Source organism: Rhamphochromis longiceps, linkage group LG16, assembly GCF_057381845.1.
Source record: "Rhamphochromis longiceps isolate RC_006_pf linkage group LG16, R_longiceps_female_GT1.1, whole genome shotgun sequence".
NCBI lineage: Eukaryota > Metazoa > Chordata > Actinopteri > Cichliformes > Cichlidae > Rhamphochromis > Rhamphochromis longiceps.
The window spans coordinates 3,396,548-3,417,673 of NC_140572.1; the positions used below are offsets into that span (position 1 = coordinate 3,396,548).

Here is a 21,126-nt window from a genome sequence, read left to right on the forward strand (position 1 = left end):
AACCTTCCTTATCGACAGTTTCATCTGTGCCTACAGTGGGCCTGAGCTGTTCGGGGAGGTTTCAGTGTGGCTCCTCGTCTCAGTGCATCAACAGCATTTACCTGTGTGACGGAAAACTTCACTGCAAAAATGGGGAAGACGAGCTTGGCTGTGGTAAGACACACACACACACACACACACACACACACACACACACACACACACACACACACACACACACACACACAGCCATACTAGTTTTTTAATATTTCCACATGTGGAAATACAGCAACTGTACGTTTAGCTAGCAGACACATTTTGTGCAAACTGTGCAGAAATATTTGTGCTTCTGCTGGGATTTTTTAACAGTTTGAAATGAAGTGGCCACAACTTTAGTGACATCTACAGCACCACAAGTATGAGAAGAAAAAAGGATGTGTTGAGGGTGTAAACAGGCTGTGGGATGACACTGTTTTCATATTACTGTGTGAGTTTCTCCGTGTGGTCAGCTCACAGCAATGCCAGCCTGCAGGACAAACACACAGGATCTGGGGGATCTCAGGTGGACTCCCATACAACCAGGCCTGGCTCTGCTTAGCTCCTGAGCTCAGATGTGCTCAGTTGGCATTAACTGAAGATGCCAGAACAGCAGTTCTATGTTTTAGAAAACAGGATAGTGTACCGTCTCCCTTCTTGTAATTTCCTGTCTGTGTCGCATGTGTCTGTCTCTCAGTGCGTCTGAGTGGCAGAAGTTCAGTCCTGCAGGTTCAGATCCAGGGAAAATGGAGGACAGTCTGCTCAGAAGATTGGAACAACAGGCTGGGCAGAGCTGCCTGCAAGCAGCTTGGATACTCCAGGTTGCACCAATGTTTCATTCATTTCTGCAGTGTCTAGTTGTCAGGCTGAGATGATACATTTCTTATTCGTGTCCTTTTTTTGTTTAGCACATTTTCTTGTTTTGGATGGACTTTTAAAAAGTGGACCACTGCTCCAAAGGTGGTGGACCAGTGGTCCATTTGACCAGAGTAAACTATCTCCAATTAAATTACAGTACAGTTACTGCAATAGACTGGGAAACTGTCTGGGATGTATTTTATTTATTAACTTGTGGAAGATGGAACATCCATGAATACTGTAACATCTGAGATACTGATAATATAGTACTAGAGATACTATATGTCCAAAAATATGAAGAAAACTTATTCAGTTTGTGTCCAACGTCATCTGCAACTGACATCACTTCAAAATAATGCTTGAAGGAAAGGATTGCTTACTTGGTTAAATGGCTGTTACCTTGAACCCTCCCTCCTTGTGTCCCTGCTCTGTTCACATCAGTGATTCTCTGTGACTGTGGTTCGATGTTCGGGCTTGTTATTATGCTGCAAAATGAATTTGGCTAGTTTGGTTTATGCTGGCAGCAGAAGATAAATTATAAAGACTGCTGAACCAAAAATGTATTTAAAAATGAAAGTAAGAGTCAAGTCAGCTTTAATTGTATAGCACGTTTAAAAGACATTAAGTGTCATGAAACTAAACTCTTACTGCACATAAGAGAGTACAGTTAGAGTTTAGTTGGAGCTGAAAACAACTGTGTTTACAGGGCTTTTATCATTCCAACTACAGTAAGAAATAGATGGTTTAGGTCACAGAGTAATTATGGTTTTGAAACAACAGTAACCGTTGGTTTAACAGAGACAATTTTGCAACGTGCATCACCTTCAGAGGAAAAGACAAACAGGACTGTCAAACCCTGAAATGTATCTGTGTGAGCCGTAACAGATCCAAGACATGAACGTCTCACAGGATGTCAGACTATGAAGGATAGATATATGAAGATATATGAACATAACCCTGACCCTTTTGTTTTTCAGTTATTTAGAGTCTTTCTTCATCTCTCTGACCTACATTGAGAAGGACCTTCAGACTGACCTGATGTCTTTTCACTGGAACAAGTCACAGATAATCAAGCTTCAGAACGCCCCATCTATCAGGTGTACACACCTTTTGTCCTGTTTGAGTAAATGGAAAGTGTGTATTTGCCCCAAAGTGATAACACTGCTGTTGTCATCCAATTAGCCAATCAGAATTTAAAAAAAAAAAGAAGAAATTGCGCCTCAATATTAACCAGTCAAACAAAATACTCTCCAAAAACGGTCTGTTACACAGCAATGAGCGCTATAAATATTTTCACGAAACTATGAAAACATTACAAATTCAAAAGAGACAAACTGTTACTATATCAGCCACATCTGAACTCTATAGACGTACCCTGCATGAAAACATCAAAGACTTCTGATGACCACAGACTGCTACAGAACACTATTGAAATCAATTCTGCCAAAGTATTCACTCACCCAACCAAAGCAAATACTTTGGGTAAAACAGTGTGCAAACATACACTTCACTGGCTTTAGTATCAAGAACACTTTACTATACAGACCAGAGGAGCCAGACATCAAATTACAACCCACCAATTACCTCGTGATCTACAGCTGTCCAGTGGCTGAGCATTTAAAGAGAAGAAGTAGAAGAGGTCATATTAAAGCTTAGAGGGAACGAGATTAATAAAAGATCTTTTAGTCCAGTACACCATCAAAGTATTTTGAAGCTTTCGTTTTAAGGTATAAGAGTGTTTTAACTTGTTGTACGTGTTCAGTTCGGCTGAGCTTCCGTGTCATTTGACCTATGGTTTCTATTTCACCACAGTAAGACACAGTGCAGCTCAGGGCTGGTGACAACTCTAAAATGTCTAGGTGAGAAAGCATGCAGCATTTGTTTTATTGATGTTTTTATTATATAAGAAAGTTTTCCACACACTTTGCTTGTTCTGTGTTTTGTCATATTACAGCCTTATTTCAAAATGGATTAAATTAGCTTTTCACTTCCAAATTCTGCAAACAATACCCCATCATGACAAAAAAAGGGAAAAAATATAACATGCGTATTTAAGTATTCACAGTGTTTGCTCAATGCTTTGTTGAAGCACCTTGGACAGGATTTACAGTTTTACATCTTTTCAAGTATGATGCTACAAGCTTGCCACACCTATTTTCCTCTATTAATCAACCACAGACCAAGACAGACTTTAATTCATTTGAAAGCCTGATGCTTAACATTGTCCAACCCAGCTGTGAAACTCAGAAACCAGTCTTACTTGTTATCATCTATCGTCCACCTGGGCCTTACACAGAGCTTCTGTCTAATTTCTCAGACTTTATATCTAATTTAGTTCTGAGCTCAGATAAAATAATTATTGTGGGTGATTTTAACATCCATGTAGATGCTAAAAATGACAGCCTCAACGTGGCATTTAATCTGTTATTAGACTCAATTGGCTTCTCTCAAAATGTAAAAGAACCCACCCACCACTTTAATCACACTCTAGATCTTGTTTTAACAACGTACGACTCTGGATACTGTAGCTCAAAGGTCTCTAATCAGAAGTACCTGACTCCGTGGTATAATTCTCAAACACGTAGCCTAAAGCAGATGACTCGTAATCTGGAGAGGAAATGGCGTGTCACAAATTTAGAGGATCATCATTTAGCCTGGAGAAATAGTTTGCTGCTTTATAAGAAAGCCCTCCGCAAAGCCAGAACATCTTACTATTCATCACTGATTGAAGAAAATAAGAACAACCCCAGGTTTCTCTTCAGCTCTGTAGCCAGGCTGACAAACAGTCAGAGCTCTGTTGAGCCAACCATCCCTTTAATGTTAACTAGTAATGACTTCATGAACTTCTTCACAAATAAAATTTTAATCATTAGAGAAAAAATGACCAGTAATCATCCCACAGATGTAATATTATCTACAGCTACTCTTAGTACCATTGATGTTAAGTTAGACTCTTTTTCTCTAATTGATCTTTCTGAGTTAACTTCAATAATTACTTCTTCCAAACCATCAACCTGTCTTTTAGACCCCATTCCTACAAAACTGCTCAAAGAAGTCCTGCCATTAATTAATGCTTCGATCTCTAATGATCGGCTATGTACCACAGGCCTTCAAGCTGGCTGTAGTTAAACCTTTACTCAAAAAGCATCTCTAGACCCAGCAGTCTTAGCTAATTATAGGCCAATCTCCAACCTTCCTTTCATATCAAACATCCTTGAAAGAGTAGTTGAGTAGTGGTGAAGAGCTGCAGTCCTTCTCTACAGAGCAACGCTCTTGGTCACCTCTATGACTAATGGTCTTCTACCCTTATTGATCAGATTGGCTGGTTGGCCAGCTGTAGGAAGAGTCATGGTCTTTCTTTCATTTATGAATGATGGTGGCTGCTGTGCTCTTTGTTGTGGAACATTTTCTTTACCCTCTCCCTGATCTATCCCTCAATACAATCCTGTGCATTTTATGTTTTTTATTTTCAATAAATTTGCAAGAATTTTGAGTTTATTGTATGTAGAAAGGCGTGAGGTGAAAACTTAAATTTAATCGATTTTAATCCTTCATTGCTTTTTTTGAAATAAAGCTATAAAATATATATATATAGAGCAAATATATATATCCCCTACAATTAGGAGAGAGGAACCTGTGTCACTCTCCTTTGAAAACTAGTCTAAACAAACTACTCTAGACAAAAACTATTTTGTCTAGATTTAGCTTTAAGAGCATAGCAAGCAGCCTTCCAGTGGCCCTTTTTATGACAAAAGTTACAGACTTTGTCCAGGTTGTACAAGTTGACCTCTGATCCACCTGACTGGTCAGAAACACTAACAGAATCAGCACTAGCTTCAAGTGTAGTACCAGGGTTATGAGAATCCCCCAAAACACACTCATGAGCCACCATATAATCTTCTGCTAGAGCAGCAGCTTCAGTAGCAGTGTTTGCTTTTTAATTGTTGATGTGCAACTATAGCCTCAAGAATCCAAATTTTAAACTGATCCAAGACTATAACCCCGTAAGCCTAACCCAGCCTACAGGGTTTGATGTGAACAGATAAACTCAAGATTGTTTGTCCTCCTTTTTTTCCAAGTCCCAAATCGTTCCCTGTAAGCGTAGAGAAAGCTGCTTTTACAATATAATAACTTAGAATAAAGAACCTTGAACTTTGTCTTTCTAGTAAACTTCCAGTGCAAACTGTAGCATTAGTGTCAGCAGTATCGAACTACTGTCATTGATGTGAAACATGTTCGAGCAAGGAGAAAAAAGTTTTCTGAATCATTTTCATTAAATTTTGACAACAGTGTCAGGTTGCACAAAATATAATACTTTTCAGTCCAATGGTAAAATAAAGAATACCGCAGCTCAACAAGATTTCAGTTTTCCACTTTTAATCAAATATAGCCTATATCTCTCCGCAGCTTTCAAAACACATTCTCTCCATTGCTAACTGCTTCTCATTTTCTGCATTTTGTTTCCTTGCATCATGTTCTAGCAGTAATTTAAGCAACTCATTTTACTGCAACTCGTTCTGACACCTGGCAGAGAAGAACTAGGAACAGCTGAACCAAGTTCCCTTGTACATGAATCAAAACAGCCATTTCACTTAAATTTGCTTGGATACTTTAAACGTGTCCATAAACCTCTTGTCAAATCTCAGTCTCATAATGATCTACTATTGATCATCACTATTAATGAGATAAAAGCCTTAATAAAGGAATCTATTTAGCCATATTTTTACAACACACGAGTCAGAGGATCAATTGACCTCCTCTACATGTCATGCTAAAACCCAAACATTGCTGCTTCCAGGGTACAAACAAATCCAGAAGAGTACAAATCCCTTCTCATATACTGCCTGCTTATAAAGCATAACCTGATACTTAGCCTACTCTTCATGCAGTGTCAATGCCAGATTGGCTGTCTGTATCTGGAAGTCCCCCGGGATCTCAGCTTGGTCATTCTCAACCACCCTGGGGGGCATATCCCATTTTCACTTCCAAGGGGCTTCCTAGCCATACTTGACACAGATGTCACTGTGTACTATTCTAGCCACTAGGTTATGGCGCTCCATGTATGCCCTGCCTGGTGTGGTAAACTCCAGCTCCTTTCAATCTTGTGCTTAGAGCTTGTTCCTGTGCTGCCATGATTATTGCCTCTGTCCTGTCTTTCAGTCCAGCTTTGTCCGGCCATTGTTAGGATTTCTCAATATTAGTTACTTCTTCTATCTGCCAGTACATGTTGTACAAGGGCACGTCCTTCTATAATGGTTTCTCTTCTCGCCCCTCTTCTTTCTTGGGTTTCTGCTGATGGAGAGTGGTTTAGACACACACTAGTCCTTGGCCTCCTTTCTTCTGCTTCTGCTGGACTTGGGGTGAAACCCTCGTGGCATGGTAAGGAGCTTTCTTGACCTGATGTAAGTGTCTTCTGTCTTCTCCTTTGACCAATTATTGTATCAGCAGGGTATCTGACAAACAGCAGGGCACAGGTGTTGGCCGGATCTTTTTCTTCCCATTCATCTGAGTCCTCAGGACTTACCTTACTCTGCAGGTATTTGGTGGTTACAGCTTTTCTAGCAGCCTCTTCATGGTTCATATTTGCCTTTGGGATTCTGAGGTCCTTGATGTCTGTAATGTTGTCTTCTCCCACTCTTTGTTACCATCTGACTACACTTCTCCGGACCGGATGAAGTTTCAATGTCACTTCTGTTAGATCTTAGTGGTGTGGATCAGTGAACTGATGTCTCGTTCACTCCTGGCGAAAAGATTGATGTCATCCATGTAGAGGGTGTTTGCTCCATTCGGAATTCGGTATCTGTAGCCAGACTTGCTGATGATCTGGCTGGGGGGGTTTAGGCCTACACCGAACAGTTAACCTCTTGTGTTTTTCCGCCCATCTTCATTTTATTCTTGATGACGGCTCTTAGGGTCCTGTTAATCTTGTACAGTTCTAGATATTAGAATATGAACCATGTGCCTATTCATGTTAGCCGCTATGATGCCAGGAGCATCCGTGTTGTGCTGAGGCAGATTTTTGGCCAGTAGTTGGATGGGACCAGTCCCTTTTGGAGATTCTTGAGGATCAGGACTATCTGGCCTGCAGCTGGTCATTCTGGGTGCATCAAATGCATTAGCAGCTGGTTAGTTTGTGCTGCCAGACACTCATTGAGTGCAGTTAACTTATTGAGCAAGTTGGAGAGCAGGCCCTGGTCCTGTCCAACTCTTCATGCTGTTTCTTGGATGTCTCCCATTGTGACTGTGACTGAAGCATGTTCAGGGTGGAGATTACCATGGTCTGCTCTTAGATCCACCAACCACTGAGCATTATTGTTATGCAATCCTTCTCCCATATGCTCTTCCAGTAGTGCTGCACCTCCTGCCCTGGTGATGATGTTCTCAGACTGTTCCTCTGGCACTGAAAGAACATCTTGGATGGTTTAATGGAGAACATCTGGTTTATCCTTCTGACTTTTATCTCTCTATATCTGCCCAATCATTTATTGATAGGGACCTAGAAGAGAGAGACCTAATGTTTAATAAACCAAATTTAACTGTTTTGCTGCGATTTAAGCATTGTTTAAATGCTTAAATGTGATGCTTAAATCGGTATAAATGGTAGAAATTTGTTTTTTCAGCAGGCCAGGCATTCCAAAATCTGCTTCTTTTCCCCTTCTTTTAGGCTTTAAGCAGTGGAGTTGCTGCATGTTTCAGATCATACCTGCTGCATAATCAAGGCCTAAGGGCTTAAGATTCAGGGCCTAAACTGAAGGCGAGACCTTCTCCTTCAAGATTGTTTAGTACAGAGCAAGGTTTCATCAAAGTAGCAGTAGTAGTGGCTTTTTTTTGGTCAGCAGTATTGAAGTCGTTACCCCACAAATGTAAGGTATTACACATTACGCATCACTTTCATTGCTACTAATTACATTTACTAAAAGTAACATTTTCTTAAAAGTAATCCATTACATTCCTTAATTCTTCACTGGAAAAACAAATTCTTTACGCTACTTGTTGCATTAGTTTGTCGTTACTCTAAAAATTACTAATTTACAAAACACGCATTATTTCAAGATGCAGTGGTCAGCACAGAAGAAAGTCCTGGGTTATGTAAGTGTGATTGGCTGTCTGTCTCTCTGTGTCAGCCCTGCAACTGCCTGGGCAGGGTAAGCCCCTCCTCCTGCCATATGGCAGCTGAGATGGGCTCCAGGATCCCCGTGACCCTGAAATGGATAAGCCCAGGAGACATTATATCAAATGTTTATTATTTATTTGGCTTATTAACCTCAACATACGACAATGCTGCAAAAAAATTAATTTTCAAGTACAAAAATAAATACCAAACCAGTTTATAATCAGGTGGACGAAAAGATCCATTCACTGATTGTATGTACAATATGCATAAACTTTGAACTATTTACAGTGAAACAACACAGAAGATCAAACAACATAACATAAATTAAAATATGTAAAACTCAAAAAAAGCATCCATGTAACAATTTTAACAACTGAAGTGTATCACTTATTTCCTCACCTTTCCAGCTTGTTATCTTTGTAGTGCTATACTCTTTCTCTGTCTCAGCCCCCCCCCCCCCCCTTTTTATTTTGTGTGTGCTGAGTCTGTAACCCCTCCCCCCGCCCTTCCCCTTCCTGCTCAGTGCATAGCAATGACTATTTGATGTCCTGTAGTCGGCCAATCACACACAACTTGAACAGAAAAAAAAACAGAAAGGAAAAAAAGAAAAAACTAAAGCTCTAAAAGAAATTTCGTTCCCAGCCGACACACTGTCACTATAGGACAGTACTAACCTTCTGGTGGTGACACTATAACTGCTTGACACTTTGTTTCTCTGTGCCCTCAGATTGCGGTCTCAGGCCTCAGTACAGGACACGTATTGTTGGAGGTAACATCACGAAACAAGGCCAGTTCCCCTGGCAAGTTAGCCTCCATTTTAGGAATGAACACCTGTGTGGAGGCTCCATCATATCACCATACTGGGTCATCACTGCAGCACATTGTGTGTATGGGTGAGTCAATCAGATGTAGATATTTTACATTCTCTACAAACATCTGGTTCTTCTTAATACTGACAACAAAGGCCTGTTTGTTGAGCGGGCATAAAAACACTATTATGCTTATGTCTGTTAAGTCCTTGTTGTATCCAAGGGTTCTTCTCCTAATGCCTGGCAGCTCCAACTTTGCCTAATGTATCCACTATCCCTCTTCTGCACATGTCCAAACCACTTCAGGTTGTCACGGTCTGTGTGGCAGACCGTGGGGATGAGAGGAATGAGGACCCAAGATGCAGGACTTAATGATGAAGGCAGTGTGTTTATTTACAGTGGTGTAATAGTTCACAGAATAAATCCCCGTGTTTTCCCCTTGACTTCCGTGTCGTCTCTTCACCCACAAGTCCGTGCTCTTCCTCTCCTGTGTGCCCTCGCACCCTGTGCTCGCTGCTCTTGTCTTCCCTGCTCCTTGCTGGAGAAAATAACAAAGAGTCAGGACACTCGACTACCGCAGGCATGCACTCACCGGACTTAACATTTATCACCACTAACATGGAGTCTCACACAACAATCCCACACCGAGGAGCACTCAGCCACAGTCTTAAGAAGCTCCCCAACGACGCTTCATTAGCTGCAGGTGTATGTGATCATCTACTTCAGGTGTGGCCATCCTCTAGACAGGACACGCCCACCAGGCCTACCTGAAAAGTCCTTTCAGAGAGGCGGGCTCTCGCTTCGGCCACTAAGAGAGTTGGAGATGGTTTTGATCTGACCAATGAGCCGAATTTACGGCCTTCTGACGAGTGAAGCGTGCAGAGTTTTTTTCAACCAAAACAGCTTTGCAGACTCTCCAGAAACACACAAGTCCTTACCAGCTGCCCCACAACCCAGTGTTTCAGATGGCTGAAAGAAATGTTTGATGGCAAAAGGCAATGCAGTGTTGAGGTTCTAACGTTTAAATAAGAAAATGCCAAGAGGAGACCAGCAGCCCTGAGTCTGCATGCAAAACATGAAAAACTCCAAAGCAGATGCTTGTTCTTACATAGCTGCACATATTCTTTGTTGTGGTACTTTTCTGTTCCAATGAAACAAGAAGATCTCATTTTAAAGTCCTTTTTTTTTGCCATCCTGTGATTGCATTTGCCATATTCTCTTAATATCTTCGAGCTATTTCCAAGAATGCTGATGTTAGATTCAGTTTTAAAGCTGGATGTGATCTTAAAGTCACTCTCACAGCACTGATTTTAGAGTAATGTACAATAATTGTAATGTCATTTAAATTTCCAAACGGCAGTCAGGGTTATGTTGAAGTACAGGCTGTATGGAGGACCGTACCTTATCTGTTAAGCTCGCCTTTATGACACCATGTCTGTGTGAATTACTGACATGATATCAACATACCAAGGAGTTTATGACTTGTTTTTCTTTTATCAAAGAAAAGATGGAAAACTTGAAGTTACAGCACAATTTCTCCAAATGTGTGCTTCTTTTTAAGCCAGGGTGCTTTTACAGCATTCACATTAGCTCAGGTGATAAAAATACAATGACCACACAGACAGGAAGTGAACTTTAACATTCGAGGTTCTGTTCGAGTCTTTCTTAGATGATGTGAACAGTCTCATGGAGCTTCTTTTTTATTTATTGCAAATCACTTGTACTTTATTTGAACACATGCAGGGAGCTTCTGTGATGCATTTACTTCTCCGGCCTCGTGTTCCCATCTTGTATTTCTAAAACCCAACTTCTGTGTTTGCTCTGTAGAAACACCAATGAATCTAAACATTCACAGATTTCATCAGTACATCTTCAACATTTTAAGTCTTTGTTGTTTTTATGTTTTACATTTTAAAAAAGTTTCAACATTTTCTGTTTTCAAAGCACAGTGGCATGGAAAAAGATTTTTCTGCTGCTGCAGAAATGATTGTCCCAGAATGATTCTGGGATTTTATGGTCAAACATTGTGATTTCCTAACTGTGTGTGGAGTAACATGAGCTTTCTCTGATGATGTAAGTGTCCTGACCAAGAATGGTTCAGGATTAAACAACACAAACTGTTTTGATAGCAGAAACGGTCTATCTTACAGCTCTCAGAGGTTACAGACAGTTTTACAGACACATCCTTTTTCATGTCTGTTTACGTGGTTTTTATGTATATAGTTATTCTCAATAGTACACGCATCGTCTAACTTTTCTTTGCTCTACAGTGTAAATGTAGGAACTTGCAAGTTTTTTTCAAACTCTCACAATTTAACACTCAATGCCAAAAACAGGGTTGACCCATGTTTCTATGATGTCTGCTTCAAATATGTACAGCTCTGAAAATCCCTTCTTCTTCTTTTAAAGTAATGTAGAACATGATCTCTCTCACTCTTTGTGTCTGTAAAAAAGAAAACCACAAACTGGTAATCGCGTAATAATAATAATAATAATAATAGCTTAATAATGCAGAATTGTGATATGGAAATAAAAAACTGAAGTTGTGCCTATTTGAACACGTTGCCTGCCTGCAGCACTGAAGGACTCTGTGAGAGACGTCTGTCTCGCCCTAGCAGCACCTGTCCCTGTCCTCCTCTTCACTTTGCCTCAACATATTTCATCCTATTCTGTGATATGATTTACTCTGAGGTGTTTGACGAGGTCAGTGCTGTTGCCACAACATCTCACTTTCTTGCCACATGTATCGCAAACCGTGTCGTGGCCGTTTGTGGAGATAAAATACGTCCACACATGACTCCGTTTCACTCAGCCATTGTTGTGAGTGCGCACGCCAGTGGCTGCAACACATTTATACAGCCGTGTTTCGCACATGACTATGAAAGGCGGAAGAGGAAGTAGTTCCTTCCGATTTAGACGATCCGAATGATATAGTTTCTTTCCACTGTGTTCCTGTTAATGATAAACTACAAATTTACCCCAAAGTACTAAAATATCGATGAGAATCGATTCTAGAACATAAATTACTGGTATTGGAAGAATCGATATTTCAATATCAATCTGCACATCACTACTATCCACAGCAGCCTCTGACCTGATGACCTCAGCGCTCGGGAAGAGGGATGAGGTTTCAGCAGATCAGATATAAAATGGGGAGCTTGACCATGCAGGGCCCTTAAGGTTAAAACCAACATTTTAAAGTGAAACCTAAAGTTTCCTGGCAAGGAAGTTGTTGTTTAACCATTGCTTGATATCTGCCGGGCAATTACTTAAACAAGACCATTTAAAACTCAGACTTTGAAAGAACAGTGTAACTGAATGTCATCAGCATAGAGATGATAGGAAATATTGTTGTAATGCCTAATGATTTGGACCAGGGGGGAAATATAGAGCACAAAACATGGAGTACACTGTGTTTAATACGTTTAAAAGAGCATTTGTATCATGGTTCAATTTTACAAGCATCCTGTTTTATTGTGAAGAGCTTTGTAAGAAGAAGTGAATGTGGTTGTGATCGGTAGCAGGATTGAGAGAAGTTGCAACGGAAATTACAAGAAGATTTGTATTTGTATGAACCAGACTGCTTGATAGTCCGTGTCCATGCACACATTTTGCAAACCGCCTGTGAGAAGCTCGAAATCCACAGTGCAGCTGCTCACTTTTGTTTTAGCATCTTGGAGTTGTCCGCTAATCATTCTGCATTCCTTCACACATAACTGTTTCGGTACATAAAACATGCCCTCCACCCTCTCGAAACATGAGACTACAGAGCCTATCAAAGCAGTATAAAAACATGTCTGTAATGAGTTGAAGTTTGACAGTGAAAAGACGTCCACAACAACCACATTTTGGCCCATACATGGAGGTCGTACAGACAACAACACTAGATGTTCAGTAGACATTGGAAAAAGATGTCTCCTGGCATTCCAAAACAACAATATTCAATTTCAATTCAATTTTATTTATACAGCACCAAATCACAACAGTCACCTCAAAGCGCCATACATTGTACAGTAGATCGTACAATAATGCATACAGAGAAAAACCCAACAATCATATGAGGAAGCACTTTGGCGACAGTGGGAAGGAAAAACTCCCTTTTAACAGGAAGAAACCTCCGGCAGAACCAGGCTCAGGGAGGGGCGGGGCCATCTGCTGTGATTGGTTGGGGTGAGAGAAGGAAGACAGGATAAAGACATGCTGTGGAAGAGAGACAGAGGTTAATAACAGATATGATTGAATGCAGAGAGGTCTGTTAACACATAGTGAGTGAGAAAGGTGACTGGAAAGGAAAAACTTTTTCCTTTTCCAGAGGATTCAGGGTCACCTGGTCCAGCCCTAACTATATGCTTTAGCAAAAAGGAAAGTTTGAAGCCTAATCTTAAAAGTAGAGATAGTGTCTGTCTCCTGAATCCAAACTGGAAGCTGGTTCCACAGAAGAGGGGCCTGAAAACTGAAGGCTCTGCCTCCCATATCAGCCAGCTCGCTCTATTTACCAGTCATAGCCCTGATTCTTTCCTCCTTTCTCCAATGTTTCCTTTTCTTTCTCTATCTCAAACAGGTTTTCCTCCTCTCCTTCTACTCTGTTTTCAGTAACATAATTTCCACGCTGAGTGGCTGTAGCTCAGGAGGTAGAGCAGCTCATCTGCTAATCAGAGGGTTGCTATTTTGGTGACTGTTCCAGCCTGCTTGCCAAAAACTTGTGGGCAAGCTACTGATCATTTCCAAAGTTGCTCTCTGATGAAGCCATCAGAGTATGACTGATGTTGTCTAAAATGCTTTGAGTGTACAGGTAGAGCAGAAAGGCTCTATAAGAACAAGTCAATGTACCACGCTGCTGGCCAACAACGGCTGAGGTCACGTTCAGTATGTTTATTTATTAAATGCAAACATCAGGAACATTTTAGATTGACGTAAGCTTTTCTCAGTTATCATCTGTTATTGTTCACACTTTGCCGCACTTATAAGATCACACTGAGGCTGATGGAACGACTGGGACAGACTGAGCCTACCCTATTTGTTGTGTGCTCATGTCTTTTTTCCGTTTTGTCCCCCCCACCCCCCGGATCTTTTCTTGCTGTTTGTGCTCAGGTTTGTAAACTCCTCCATGTGGGCGGTCTATGTGGGACTGACAGAGCAGCCGCTTCACGGGGCCCAGGCTTTGGCTGTTGAGAAAATCGTATACCATAATCGTTACCGACAAAAAGGACTCGACTATGACATCGCACTGATGAAACTGGCCAAGCAACTTGAAGTTAATGGTATTAGTATCCTTCAACCTCTCATTCGCTACAACTTTTTTCCTTGACAACACTCCCTAACACTCATTATTTATAGCCAAAGCTAGAGTGATCCAGGTGTCTTCATTGGCAGACTCACAGGATGCAGTTCAATCCCCAGACCAGGCAGATTTACTACTTTTGTTATTCACATTCTTTGTAGTTTACTTCATATTCCTGTAAGTGCATCTTTGTTAGAATGTCTTCAGCACATACTGCAAGCGAACAATGAGCATGGCTATGCAAATACATTTCACTACATACAACAGTAAATGCATCCTTATTAGTATAGATTTTACTACATAGAAAAGCACATATCAGAACACATCCCACTTCAAATGGGTTCCCAACAGTGATTGCACACTGAACACCAGTTGCCCCATGAGTTGGTGTACGTTCTCTGTTCACTGGTAAATCTAAATTATTGACGGCCTTATTTTTTTCCCGTATTGTACTTTTAGACCTATAAACTGCATAGTGCACTGCATCAAAGATCGTTCCGTGTCTGGCAAACTTAAAATACGTGACAGCTATCAGATAATCTTCCTTTCAGTCCTGTTTAGGGATCTTTCACTCTCTTCCCTCCCTTCTGCTTTACTTTCTCTCCTAGGATATTTTCTTCCTGACCTTGGAGTCCCATAGATCAGATTGTATGAATAAGTCTGACATGTATCAGTAACACTTTTCCCTGCAGGCTCTGTGCAGCCCATCTGCCTGCCCAGCCATGGAGAGGAGTTTAAGGAGGGCACCTTGTGCTGGATCTCTGGTTGGGGTGCAACAGAGGAAGATGGTGAGTGTAGACATCTAAAGCTTATTTTGTATTCTGTTTAGTTAGGTGTTGTTTAGGGTGTTTTTGTGGGGATGGGGCCACATTTATATGGTTGAAATTCTTCTTTTTAACAGGAGACACTAGTGTTGTTCTGCGCTCAGCTGTGGTACCACTTATCTCCAACCAGAACTGCAACAAACCAGAGGTTTACAAGGGCTTAATCTCCTCCTGGATGATCTGTGCAGGATACCTGGAAGGTGGAATTGACTCCTGTCAGGTAGAGCTAGTTTCCTTTTGCACTAAAATGAGATATATTAGTTTTATGGGGAGGAGGTGGATTGCACAGATGAGAGTCTGAAAGGGAGAATGACAGAGCACAGATTTAAACTACTGTATGCGTTGCTATGACCACAAGCACGCAAACAAGGTACAAGGGTTGTAATGGCAAACCAGTCGATCCGAGTCGAGTCGAGTCTATTATTAAATTCCGTTCTTTGTATTCTCTAACGGCAAAGAAAGACACGGCTCAAAGTGGTCTAACTCAAAAAATGATCTTTAATTTTACATTTTCCGGAAAATGGAGACTGAGCAGACACACAAACACGCCAGCCCAAGTCTGAGGCATCAGCACCCCGTCTTGCTATATTTTGCAGCACGTCACACCCAGTTTCGATACAAACATTATATAGTTCCTCTTTTCTTTGTGTCAAATTTCCGGTGCAGCTTTGCACTTCCTCTTTCTAAAGTCTGTTGCCAGGGCAACCTGTCACCCTTAACATAGTTCTCATCTGGGTCTGGCATACATAAAACAATATAATCAGACAATAAGCACTAAGATTATATATTAAATACATGACACAATCCGTGGCAAGTCGACATGATTAGGTAATAATGGAAAAGGGGCGTATGTATGTTTTCACCTATCTGGTGTTTCCAGGGGGACAGCGGCGGTCCGCTTGCCTGTGAGGACTCGTCTGTGTGGAAGCTAGTGGGAGCAACCAGTTGGGGCATTGGCTGTGCTCACATAAACAAGCCGGGCGTTTACACCCGCATCACACTCGCTCTCAGCTGGATCCACAAACAGATGGAGGTCAGTGTCCATATTTAAGGTCCCGATGTAGCAAATCTTGACTTGAGTCAAGTACTAATCCTGTCTGTCACATCCAGCAGACAATGTCTAAAAATGGATTCAGACTGATTATGAATGTAATATTACTATTAATGCACATGCAGCATTCTTGAGGCTCATCTACGCGCAACTGGTTTAAATGTCTTTACACACATAGCGGGTTTAGTCCGTGCGTTTTGATTAGCTTGTGAACAGATACACAAAGCGTTTTATTATGCAATGAAAATGCAAAAATGTATGCATCAGATGTCATCATCCACATAACTTATTCAAAGTTTGCAACATGCATATACAAAGATGCAATTACTTCTCATGTTAATGTTTAAGACGCTTGTGGTGGGGCGTGGTCTGCGGTGCCGTGCGGACGCACCTGCACGGCATCCGCAATCACGCCCGCCGTGTTAAAACACGGGGACTCAGGGGTTGGTGGTGGTTGTGGTGGTGTGATGCAAATGTTAAATAAAGAAAACATGGATCTGTGGTCCCGTCGTGCCTTAATTCCACCACAACGCTATATTTAGAAACTGAATCACTATCATTGCGAAGTTTGAACACAAGCAAGGAATTTGTCGTTGTTATATTCTATCTCTGTACCACTGTTTGTTGTGGTACAGAGATAGAATATATGGTACATTTCTATGTAAATATTACAAATATGAAAAAGAAATACACACAAAGAGAATATATACTAACTACCTACAGATATAGATCACAAATTAGAAATGAAGAAATATGTATGCAAGGTATATATAAGGTACGGCATGATATGCAAAGTGGCAGCAATCTTCTTCGCCCGTTTCAGTGTCCTGGAGGTGTGCAGGTCAAGGTCAAGGTCAAATTTATTTATAGAGCACATTTCAAAAAGCCGATGCTGCACAGAGTGCTTAACAATATAAAAGTAGCATTAAAAAGCAGCAATGTAATACAATAACAATATAAAAGAATAATAGGACTATAAAAGAATTAAAACAATAACTAAAACTATTTCAAATAAGATCAAAATGCTTGGGTCATAGTGTGTTAAAAGCCAGGGTATAAAAATGTGTCTTTATTAATGATTTAAATTGCTCAAGTGTTTGTGCAGATCTAATATTTAAGGGGAGACTATTCCAAAGTCTGGGACCTGCCACAGAGAAGGATCTATCACCACGAGATTTGAGATTAGTCTGTGGGATGGACAACATTAATTCTGAGCTAGACCTCATGGTTTTTCCTGGAGCATAAGCACAGAGGAGCTCAGACAGGTAAGGAGGGGCTCGGGCGTTAAGTGACTTAAAAACAAAAAGTAAAAGTTTAAATTGGATCCTGTAGGAGACAGGAAGCCAGTGTAAAGAAGCTAAAACTGGGGTTATATGCTCTCTCCGTTTGGTACCAGTTAGCAGGCGAGCAGCTGCATTTTGAACCATCTGAAGACGATGGATGGTGGCCTGATCTAGACCATAATACAATGAATTGCAGTAGTCTAATCTGCAAGTAAGGAAAAGGTGAATAACACGCTCAAAGATGTTAGCCGGGAGGTATGGCTTTACCTTGGCTAGCTGCGTTAACTGAAAGAAGCAGGACTGAACTACTGCACTCACCTGCTTATTCAATTTAAAAGAACCATCAATATAGACACCGAGGTTTTTTACATGTGTTTTACAATAGAAGGAAAGGAGGCCCAGAGTGCTGTCGATATGATTAAGTTTCCAAAAATGACAACCTCAGTTTTATTTTCATTTAGCTTTAAAAAATTTAATGACAACCACTTTTTGACATCGTCAAGGCAGCGTAATAAGAGCTGCGGATGGTCTGACCCTGCTTTTAAAGGTAGATAAATCCCTAAATAGGTCTTGTAGGGAAGGCAGATTGCAGCCAATTAAAGTGTAAGTGTAAGGACTTCACTGTCTTACACAGGGTTCATACGCCTTTTTCAGGGTCAAATTCAAGCACTTTCAAGGTCCCTTTTCAAACTTTTGCAGCACATTCCCCCCCTCCCCGCCAAAAAAAAAGAATGCATGTTTCAATTCACATCACCTCATAAAGACCATGTGAAAATTAAGACAAATCATCCTAGGTGAACTTAAACACCTTTGTTCCCCTTTTGTTAAGACATAGAAAAACGCACCATACAAAAATACTGCAAATGGAAACGGTCGCCTTATATACATCGTGTATAAACTCAAAATGCACATTTCACTTAAAAATTAAGATGTGAAAATGTGAACAAATCAACTTGTTAGAGATATTCATCTCCTGTTGACCCCCCCCCCAAAAAGAATAAATAAGTCTTCTCATCAGATATTGATGCTTCTTTCCTGTGCGACAAAAAAATAGGAGACAGATGTTTGTTTTTTAAGGTAATTCCCAATAAAACTAACTGTTTTACTGCTAACTACATTGCTGTCTGTATTATTGCTGAAGTCCTAAACGTCACCTTTAAAGTGTTTGTGCTAATAACATCATGCACAGTCAGACAGGCATGGAGAACAGCACTGACTGGGAGGCTTTGAACAGATCACATAGTTCAATTCAACATATAAGACTTTAAGGATGCACAAGCATCCACTTAAAATCTATTTAATTTATCATCTGTGATATTATTTTGTACAAATCCAGTGTATTTTGTTCATCTGCCTTAAACAGGCAGCCTTAAAATATGAAATATTCATATACAAATACACATATAAATGTGTGAACTGTCTCAGTGGCTGATTGTGCCCCACAGGCCTCAGTGTGAGCTTGAAGACATTTATAATGTTTAAGTAGTTTAATGTGTCGGTGCTGACGATAAACACATTTTGAATGAAAGCCGGGGAACTTTGGTGGCACAGAAACAAGAGGCTATTCTTTGTGACCATATGGATCACTCATATTACCATTATTTCACCCAAAGGCACCAAGTTAATACTCAAAAAAGCTGCAGCTATACACACAAATATAAACAGTACTTGGTGACAACTTTGCTTTTAGCCTCTAACCCTCTGGGGTCCAGGGTACAATTGGCCGTTTATGACTACTTTTGATTTGGCCTCTATATTTCACCTTTAAAAACTGTTTATCTTGCCAATCTGTTGTTTACTCATTTTGACAAACTGTATCAGCACAATTTATCTAAATTCAGACAAAATTTAAAATAAGAGTAGAAAGTGATATTTTTGACTGTAAAAACCAGAAGCATGTTTAATGAATCATTTTCATAACTTGAAATGCAAATAGAAATTGTACATTTTTAAAAAATATGCACAAGTTTTGCAAACAAAGTATTTACCTAAAAATGCAGCCAAGGCTCAGACGTTTTTTATATAACCCTTTAAAACTATTTACAGAACAATCAGCTGTTCTGCATCAAAGAAGAAGGCACACAAATTATTTATGCAACTCCAAAAAATAGTTTGTGTCACTATAACACAGATGAGAACAGCACAGGGATAAACCTGCAGGTCTGACAGCAGATGTGTCACTCAGCGTTTACACTGCAATCTGCCTTTTTTGCAGCAACTGTGACAATCACTTGTAGAACTGACACACAAAACAAAACAACGACTACACTACACACTAACTACACAAGACAACACACTAACTTGAGACTCCAAACACGGTAAACGTCACAAATGTCTCATGTATCAAAACTCTCTCTTGCCGGTCACTCCTAAAACTTCCCCCTCTTCCCAAACAACCAGATGCCACATGTTGCCATATCATTTTTTGATTGGTCGACGTGGTATATTTTTCCACCAATAGGGAAGTAGTGTGTATTTTCCTTTTCTTTTTTCACTCACAAGCAAAGCGTGTCTGCTAGCGCTCTCCTTAGAAAACGCCGTTTTTACCGTTTCTTCCCGGAGTAAACGCCACTGTTGTATTAATAGTAATAATAATCATAATTTTAAAAAATAGCATGTGTAACGTACACGTACTGGAAAATTATTTACTAGGACTCACCTATCATGCTGGAGAGCGCAAACTCCACCATTGTTGTTTTCCATCAAACACTCATTAAAACAGCGGCCTACAGGTATGTTAGCGCACTCATCCCCGACTGTCCGAGGGTGGGGCGGGGTCACACGTTGAAACAGACATTTTGCGACTCATTTTATTTCTCTATCTGATAAGAAAACTATTCAATCAGATAGTTATTTGTGGTGAATGAAATACAGCTATACTTCCACCTTGAAAAGACAACATTAAAATTCAAGCATTTTCAAGGATTTCAAGCACCCGTACGAACCCTGTGTACAGGCAGAATAGCAGAGGAGAAAGTACACAGCCCTGATGCACTGGAAGTCTGAGACGTGCCTGCCCAGTCTCGTATGCTGCCTGCTGTCAGACAGGAAGTGCAGGTGGGAGCAGGAAGAATCAGCTGGGGAGCTTGTCCTGCAGCAGAGGCGGGATGATTGTATTCAAAGCAGTACTAAGAAATGTCACTTGCATAGGTTCCAGTGCAGTCCCATGTTAACAGCATCACCTACTGACCTGCTGGCTCTGTAAGTGAAAAGGAGGTCCACATGAGGGTCAGTGATAGATCTGAGATGATATAGTACCAGACGCTCAAATGTCTTCACGAGTACAGACCTCAGAGCAACAGCCATTAAGGTCTGTGATCCTTGGTGTTTAGGAACATGGTTAACATTTGTGCAAAGCCACAAGGATTTCAAATTGAGCACTGCAGCCTGGAGTAAAGATAAAACTGCATGTTTTAAAACATATCGAGTGCATTTTATGTATTAATAAGCGTCTCTGTACATTTCAGAAAGAAGAGGCTCTGAAAACAGGAAACTGAATCCCCCCACAGTGACTTCTCACCGGACTATCCACATGTCTCCACATTTGGCAACAAGTACCTGTAGAGACAAACTGTACACATTATCACAGAGACTTTGAAGCAGTCCTGTCTGGTGGAGAACATGACGGAAAAAGAGTAAAGAGACAGTGGACAGCAGAGTTAGGCATCATTTATTCCAAAATAGAAAGCTCTAAGGCAAAACAGACGAGCGAGAAGTACAAGAGAAAAGTGAATGCTTCATAAAAAGCTAGACAGAGGTGACAGAGTTCAGCGAGGGCAACGCGTAGCCATTAAACCCTCAGGCTGAATCCAATGAACAAAGTTAACTTTACAAGAAGGATAAAAACCAAGTTACTGCAACTACTTACAAACAACTGTTTTACAGTACAGC

The 21,126-nt window shown here is 40.6% G+C and overlaps 1 protein-coding gene across 1 annotated transcript; it reads left to right on the forward strand.

Annotated features, from left to right (window-relative positions):
• Positions 1-8,510: 8,510 nt before the first annotated feature.
• Positions 8,511-21,033, forward strand: tmprss3a (transmembrane serine protease 3a). Its single transcript, XM_085385635.1, has 6 exons — positions 8,511-8,880; positions 13,888-14,057; positions 14,770-14,865; positions 14,979-15,121; positions 15,782-15,934; positions 20,703-21,033. Exons 2-6 carry the CDS (start codon positions 13,904-13,906, stop codon positions 20,730-20,732), a joined length of 576 nt encoding a protein of 191 aa, XP_085241761.1. The 5' UTR covers positions 8,511-8,880; positions 13,888-13,903; the 3' UTR covers positions 20,733-21,033.
• The last annotated feature ends 93 nt before the right edge of the window (positions 21,034-21,126 follow it).